Below are 8,121 nucleotides of genomic sequence, written 5' to 3'. Positions count from 1 at the left end.
TTCTTGCTAAGTCTTGTCATTTTTATCCTCACAATAAATTTCTCATCCATCTTCTTCTCTTCACCCACCCTCAATATCCGTTTAGCTGTCAGATTTTGCCATTTTAATTTCCACATCCCTGTTGTAGTTTTCTCCACTCTGGTGGCCTCCAGCCTCATATAGGCCCTAGCCACCTCTTACCTGGAGTATTGCAATGGTCTCTCACTTAGACTTCCTACATCTAGAGCTTCCCAACTCCAATCCACACAACAGGCAAAGAGATATTCCCAAAACCCAATTCTGACTATGTCATTCCCCTCCTCAAAAATCTTCAGTTTCTCCCTGTCACCTCTAGAATAAAATGGAAATTCCTTAACCTGACATTTAATATACTCCACAATCTAGCTTCATCTTAGTTTTTAAAAATTATCTAAATTTACTCTCTTTCATCCATTCCAGTGAAATTGGTGTACTTGCTATTCTCTCTTCATGCCATTCCTATCTCCCATTTCTCTCCCTTTATGCAGGCTCCAAGCTGAGAATGCCTGCTTTTTGTAAACCCTAGTTCCTTCAAGATCATTCAAGTGGTATATTCTACAGAAATTCTATCCTTGCCCCCTCCTCCCCCAGTTACTGGAGCCCTCTGCCTAGGAATTGCTTTGGATTTATTTTTTATCTAATTTTCTATGTACGTATTCTCCCCTCCCCCAATCATTAAGGTACTTTATATAAGTCATTGTTTAGTTTTTCCTTCCTGTTTCTCTAACATCTAGCACAGCATCTGGGACATCGTTTTTTATTGGTGTCATTGTTGAGTTGTTTTAGTCATGTGACTCTTTGTGCCCAGATTTGGAATTTTCTTGGCAAAGATACTGGAGTGGTTTTTCATTTCTGTCTCCAGCTCATTTTACAAACGAGGAACTGAGGTAAACAGGGTTAACTGACTTTCCCAGGGTCACTGAGCTATTAAGTGCCCGAGGCTGGATTTGAATTAGGAAGATGAGTCTTCCTGACTCCAGGCCCAGTGCTCTATCCACTGCTTCACCTAGCCGCCCCCTGGGACACGGTAGTTGCATATTAAATGTTTAAGATGGAACAAATATATTTGCCAGCAAAAGGCAGATGGAGCAGGATGAATTCTATAAATGTTCCATTAAAAATTTCTATAGCAATCAGATTAATAATAGCTTGCACTTAGATATAACTTTACAAACACTATCTCATTTGATCCTCATAACAACCATGGCCAGGAGGTACTATTATCATCTTTCTTCTACAGATGAGGAAACTGAGGAAGAGAGAGTTTAAGTGATTTGTCCAGAATTGCCAGGTTCTAAATGTTTGGGACTAGATTTAAACTTAGGTCTTTTTGACTCTAGGTCAAGGACTCTATTTTCTGGGCCATCTAGCTTTGATTTAGTTAATTTATCGGCTTTACAAGGTCTTAACATTCCTGCAAGTATTCCACATGACAATGGAGCCTTCAGAATAAAAATTGACTTCCCAGAAGAGTATCCATTAATACCATCTCAGATTAAATTGAAAATGAAAATTGGCCACCAGTATCAATAAAAAAGGACAAGCATTTGAGTAAGAACTCCTGAAACCTGGAAACCAGCAACCAAAACTGATTTCGTGATTTTGTTTTTCATGGTATTGGTGGATGTTCCCCAGACTGAGCACTCCCTTCTGACTGATATCTCAAGAGTACTCAAGCCCTCTTAAAACTCTGCTAAAACACTAAAGGTCTTCCTGAGAAACATAGGGGAGAACAACTCATGAACTATAAGTGTGACCAGAGAGCATTTCAAATACCACCAACACTCTCCTCTCCCCGCCGAAGCATGATTATGGCAAAGATACAGTCACTTGGTGTTAATTTGTGGCAGTTACTAACTTTCTGCCATTTTTCATAATCCAAAGTTGTATAAATCAACTGGTCAAGAAATGATTAAAGATTTGAGATGTGCTAGCTTTGCTCGCCTTTTTAAAAAAAATCACTGCCTCAATCTAAAATTAATAAATAATATAGGCATAATGATTGATTGATGGGTTGGTTGTTTGAATATTGAGCTGAAGGAGTCCTTTAGGAAACAAAATGTCAAAGCTAGAAAAATGCTTAGATCCCAGATGAAGATATATTGATGAATATGATAGATGAATTTATTCTGTTAGAAGGGATTTCAGAGATTAGAATTAAAATGCTAGAGTTAAAAGGGATTTTAGAATGTAAAATACCAAAGCCAGGAAAAGCTCTTAAGATATAGAAAGTTAGAATTGGAAGAGGGCTTAGAAGTTAGAATAATAGGCAAGGAATGAGCTGTCTTGGAAGCTACATTTATATGTCTGCTGATTGAAAGTTGCACTCCAATTTCTTGTTTTTCCATCTTGCCAGATGAGGGTCCAATTCTCCAATGGCACTTATCTTTGAAAATTTTTTTTATTTTTGAGGCCCAGTGAAAGTGAAAGGTCTCTTCTTCAATAAAATATTTGATCATCCCTGTAAAAATGAATTTTAGCCTTCTTTTCTTGGTTCTTCCTTATGCTTTTAAGTCTAGTCACAACTGAATTGGAGGGCCCTATGACTCCTGACATAGACTCCCCAAGAAGCTGAAATAGGACTATTTAGCCCTTTTTCTTAAAGAAGAATAATGACTGAGCCCACTTGTGAAAGGTGGCAGTTACTCTGGAAGCACAGGAAAGAGGAAGTAAGAAAACAGGCTTTATACTCACAGCTTCCTTGGGGAAATGTTCTCTGAAGAATGTCTTATTTGTTACTTGATGCTCTTTGAGTCACCAGGGAAGCCCCTTACTGAGAATTGTAACTGGTTTTTGTTTTCAAAATGAACAACCAGATGGACAAATGAATGTTTTCCCAAGACCTCCCTGGTGCTTTCAGGAAATTGTGGGTTGGTATGCATGGAACTTGGAGGTTTCAAACCAATCATTCAATCAAAAAGCATTTATTAAGCACCTACTATGTATTAATAAGCACTGTGCTAGGCTCCGGTAATACAGATGGAGAATGAGGCAATCCTATCAAGAAACTTTTGTTCCCACAGGGGAAATGACACGTGTGTATATATGTATGAATAAATATATATCCACACATGTATATATTACATATATAAATGCATATGTGTATTTATACATATAATATAAACAATAAAATTAAGGTAGTTAAATGCAAAATAAGTGGAGAACTACCAATTGTTCAAAGAAAAGGGAAGGGATTATTAAAAATAGTAGTGACATCAATTCTTTAAAAATGATTTCTATGATATCTCCCTGTGATATTGAGATGATTTCTGTTCTTAAAGACCATAGTAGCAAAGTGAAGATTTTAGCCAGTTCTACCAAACCAGAAAGACTCCTAGTATGAACCTACTGATCAGCTCTAGGTCCGTGACCTGAGAAGCCACCCAGCAAGGTAGCCCCAGAGGGAGAATTTTTTGGCCACATCAAAACTCAAAGGCTATTTCACGAGTAGTTATGATCCACTGTCCGTTAAGGTAGTGTGGCATAACCACTTTGCTCTAGGCTCAGATCATAGTGTCATGTTGGAATAAGTTTTATTAGTAGCAATAATTATTCAGTTCAAATATTTTAGGCCTATTATTTATTAGGTACTATGCCAAGCCCTGAGAGTATAGAAACAAAACAAAACAAAACAAAAATTTATTCCAACCTCAAGGAAGCTTATTTTCTACTAAGACACAGAATATATAAACAAAGAAGTGAATGAAAGGTGGGCAGCCAGGTGGTACAGTGGATGGAGCTCTGGGCTTGGAGTCAGAGGACTTGAGTTCAAGTTTGACCTCAAATACTATCTGTGTGACCCTGAGCAAGTTGCTTGACCCTGTTTGCCTCAGTTTCCTCGTCTATAAAATGAGCTAGAGAAGAAAATGGCAAACCACTCCACTCTCTTTGCTAAGAAAATCCCATATAGGGTCAAAAAGAGTTGGATATGACTGAGAATGACTAGCAACAATAACAAATGAAAGATAATTAGAAGAGGAGGAGTATATTGACAAATATGTGGATTGGTTTCCTATAGGAGTTTAACACTGAAGGAAGCTATGAGATATTAAAAAAGTAGTGATGGAAAAGAAGTACATTCCAGGCACAGAGAACAACTTGTGCAAAGTCAGGGAAGCAGGTGATGAAATGCATAGCTAGGGGAACAGAAAATAGGCCAGTTTGGTTTGAACATAAAGTGGGAAGCAACGTGAAATGTCTAGAAAAGTAAATTAAAAAAAAAAATAGAAAGACTTGGAAGGACTTGAAGAGTAACATGTTATTGTCATCGTTGTTATTGGCGAGTTGTTTTCGGTCATGTCTGACTGTCCATATCCCCTTTAGGGGTTTTCTTGGCAAAGTGACTAGAGTGATTTGCCATTTCCTTCTTCAGCTCATTTTACAAATGAGGAAATTACAGGGTTAAGTGACTTGCCCCAGGTCACACAGCTAGTAAGTGTCTAAGACCAGATTTGAAATCAGGAAGATGAGTCTTCCTGACTCCAGGCTCAACACTCTAAACTCTGCACCACTTGGCTGCCCTTGGGATAGAGCATTGGGCCTGGAGTCAGGGAAACCTGAATTCAGACCATTCCATTATCTTTGCCAAGAAAAACCCAAATGGCATCACGAAGAGCTGAACATGACTGAACAACAATAAACATTTATTAAGCATCTACTATGTGCCGGGCACTGTGCTAAGTTCTGGGCCACCGGTCCCTGTAGGTGATAGGAAAAGAGTAAGATCATGTCACAGGAAGTATTTCCATCATTTCCATCCATAACAAGATTACATTCAGGGAGGGCATTTGAGGAGAAAAAGCAATGTTGACCTTGGAGTAGGAAACTAGCCTTTACGATTACCGGTGAGGAGACAGGTAGGACGCTGATGTTCAGCTGAATGGCAGCATGGCTAGAGTGATCTGAGATGCCTGTTTTGGTCTTGGTCGGCCTTGCCTCGGTTAGGCAGCTAAGAGAGGGGATGGTGTGGGAATAACTTTGGATAGCATTCCTCCAGGATATTTCTTGTTCTGCTGCTATGGATTCAAGGCATAACTGCCCTATAGAGGGGAATCTAGGAAGAGTCTAGGATGATTCTGTAGAGCTTTCTCCTAAGAAACTGATCACCATTCTGATTGGAGTCTTATAATTCTCCTAAATCTGTCACACCCACACACACCCACCCACCCACATACACACACACACACACTCACACACACACACACACTCACACTCATTCATCCATTCGCTCATTTGCTCATTTACTCATTCTTCATTCATTCAACAAGCATTTCAAGCATTCAACAAGCATAGAATATGTGGTGGTCACCGAATTTACAAAGACAAAAACAAAGTCTCAGGTTAGCTTGCATTCTATTTGGTCTCAGTTTCTTTGCTCCTATTAGGAACAATCTAAGAAAATGAATGTTAAAGCTTAGAGGGAATAATGACATCATGTAATCTTATTGATTCATTTTACAGATGAGAAAACTGAGGCCCAGAGAGAAAAAGTAAGTTGCTTAAGGTCTTATAGTTTGGGGCTATAAGGACTAGCAAAAAGGCCTGGTTTCCAGTTCAGGGCTAACAACACAACAAATTGTTCAGAAGGATTATAATAAGCTTTTTTTTTTTTTTTGCTAATTTTTATTGAGAAATGGTTTTCATTTCAACTTTTTTCCATTTTGCCAATATTTCTCTTGAGTACCTTCCTCAGAGCTTCTTTCACATCCTTGTTTCTCAGGCTGTAAATAAATGGGTTCAACATAGGACTTACAAAGATACAAAACACAGCAACGATTTTCCCTTGTTCCACAGAACTCTCAGTGGCTGGCCTTAAGTACATGCAGAAGAGGGACCCGTAGAACATAGTGACGGCCATCAGGTGGGAGCTGCAAGTGGAGAAAGCCTTGCGCTGCCCCTCAGTGGACCGCATGCGCAGGATGGTGGCAAAAATCAAAATGTAGGAGGTGAGGATGATAAGCAAGGAGCCTGTGAGGTTTAATCCTGCTGACACAAACAGCGCAGTTTGCTTTATGTAGGTGTCAGAGCAAGTCAACATTAAGAGGGGGGGGTCAGCGCAGTAGAAGTGATTGATGGTATTAGGACCACAGAAAGACAGGCGGGATGTCAAAATGACCTGCATCGTACCCACCAGGGAACCCCACAAGTAAGGGAAAGTGACCAGACAGATGCAAACAGACTTGGACATCTTGCTGCTGTAATGCAAAGGTTTGCATATGGCTAAGTAACGATCGTAGGCCATTGCACCAAGCATATAATACTCAGTGAGGAGCAGGGTGACAAAAATGAAGCACTGGGTCAAACAACCAATATAGGAAATAGTTTTCTTCTCTGACAAGAAGTTAATTAACATCTGAGGAGAGACATTAGTGGAATAAAAAAGATCAACGAGGGCCAAGTGGGTGAGGAAAAAATACATGGGAGTTTGAAGTTGTGGCATGAGCCTTATCAACGTGATCATCCCAAAGTTCCCTGTCAAGGTAATCAGGTAGATCACCAGAAACACCACAAAGAGGACTGGCTGCAGCTCTGGTCGACTAGTTAGTCCCAGAAGAATAAATTCAGTCGCTTCGGTGCTGTTCTGCTTGAGAACGGTCTTCATCTTCATGTCCCCTACAAGGGATGCAAAGAAATCTATCAGAAATAAAGATCATGGAGTCAAAAGATTTAGAACTGGAAGGTACTTGTTTCAGCATCCAGGAGTCATTATAGCTTCCCTGGGCCTAAAGGTATCAAGTTCCATCATGGGATTATGCCTAGTACTTGATTCTAGTGGAAAGAACTCACTCACCAAAGTAAACACCATCTGGGCTAAATTGAATTTAAGCTTAAGTCAGTTCCCCATTGTACATGAACATTTGCTTCGAAACATATTTAAACTACTACCACCTCCCTACTATTCCCCCTCAACACACACACACACACACACACACACACACACACACACACACACATACAATCTACTATGTTCCAGACACTGCTGGCCTTGGGGGCATAGAGACAAAAACAAAATCACCACTGCTTTCGAGGCACTTGTATTCCACTGAAGGAGGGATGAGGGTGCAAAAACAACACATTCATGTTTAAACATCTGTTTTAGCCACGGTTTATAAGGTCATTTAATGAAAGTTAAAACACTATGTTTAAAATATCTTCCAAATCTATAATTCTATTATTCTAAATCTTACATAAGATCTGGTAATATTGATTCCTTTTTAAAGGTATAATTTTAATCATGTATTATATTATATATAATTAACATATTTTCATGTATGTATCATTTTCATGCATTGTAATTTTAACATTATACTTCTATTTTAACAAAACACCAAATATCTACATTTGAATATCAAGCAATTGTTAAATATCACATAGAGCAAGATTTAAAGACGCAAACACACAGGTACAAATGAAGGCACTGAGAGTTCTGAGGTCATCAAAAATAAAGGGAATCTTGTGCCTTCATTTTTGAAAACTTGGATTCAATCATTCTTTTACTTTGTCCCTAGCCATAGAAGGATGAATGCCTTTTACACCTTACACAGGATAATGTATTTGCCTTTGCCTTCAATTCCATTCTCTTATAACTCCTCAAGGACCTTATTCTTTCAGTCACTCCTTCCCACTTACACATCTACATTCTCTCCTTGTCCCCTGGTCTTCCTATCTAACTATAAACATGTTCCTCAAGCCTTAAAGAATTTTTTCTTAACTCTTCTGTTCCATTCAGGTATCATACTAACTCTCTTTTCCATTTACTGCTAAACTTCTTGAAAAAGTTTTCTGAACTTGATGCATACATTTCCTCACTGTCTACTCTTTCCTCAATCCCTTATAATTCTGTATCTCTCCCACACATGATACTGTTTTCCCAAAGGCCACAAAATCTTCCTCCTAGTCCAATCCAAAGAATGGGTTTCCAAATCCTCCTTGACCTCCTTGCAACTTTTGACAGTGTTGATTACTCTAGTTTAGTGGGTGTTCTCTCTTCTTTTGGCTTCAAAGACATGATATTCTCCTCTCTCTAAACATTCTTTTTTGTCTCCAGTGGCTCATTATTGTCATCTTCTCCTTAATATAGGCACTCCCCAAAGGCTTGTCCTT

General features: G+C 38.9%; 1 protein-coding gene across 1 annotated transcript; it reads right to left on the bottom strand.

Annotated features, from left to right (window-relative positions):
• Positions 1 to 5,662: 5,662 nt before the first annotated feature.
• LOC118830907 (olfactory receptor 1030-like) lies at positions 5,663 to 6,694 on the bottom strand. Its single transcript, XM_036738029.1, has one exon. The coding sequence runs from the start codon at positions 6,623 to 6,625 to the stop codon at positions 5,663 to 5,665; it is 963 nt and encodes a 320-aa protein (XP_036593924.1). The 5' UTR covers positions 6,626 to 6,694.
• Positions 6,695 to 8,121: the final 1,427 nt, after the last annotated feature.

The sequence above is a fragment of the Trichosurus vulpecula genome, chromosome 1 (assembly GCF_011100635.1).
Source record: "Trichosurus vulpecula isolate mTriVul1 chromosome 1, mTriVul1.pri, whole genome shotgun sequence".
Classification (NCBI taxonomy): domain Eukaryota; kingdom Metazoa; phylum Chordata; class Mammalia; order Diprotodontia; family Phalangeridae; genus Trichosurus; species Trichosurus vulpecula.
Note: the sequence above shows the minus strand (reverse complement) of the source record. Positions and strands in the feature narration are given on the sequence as shown.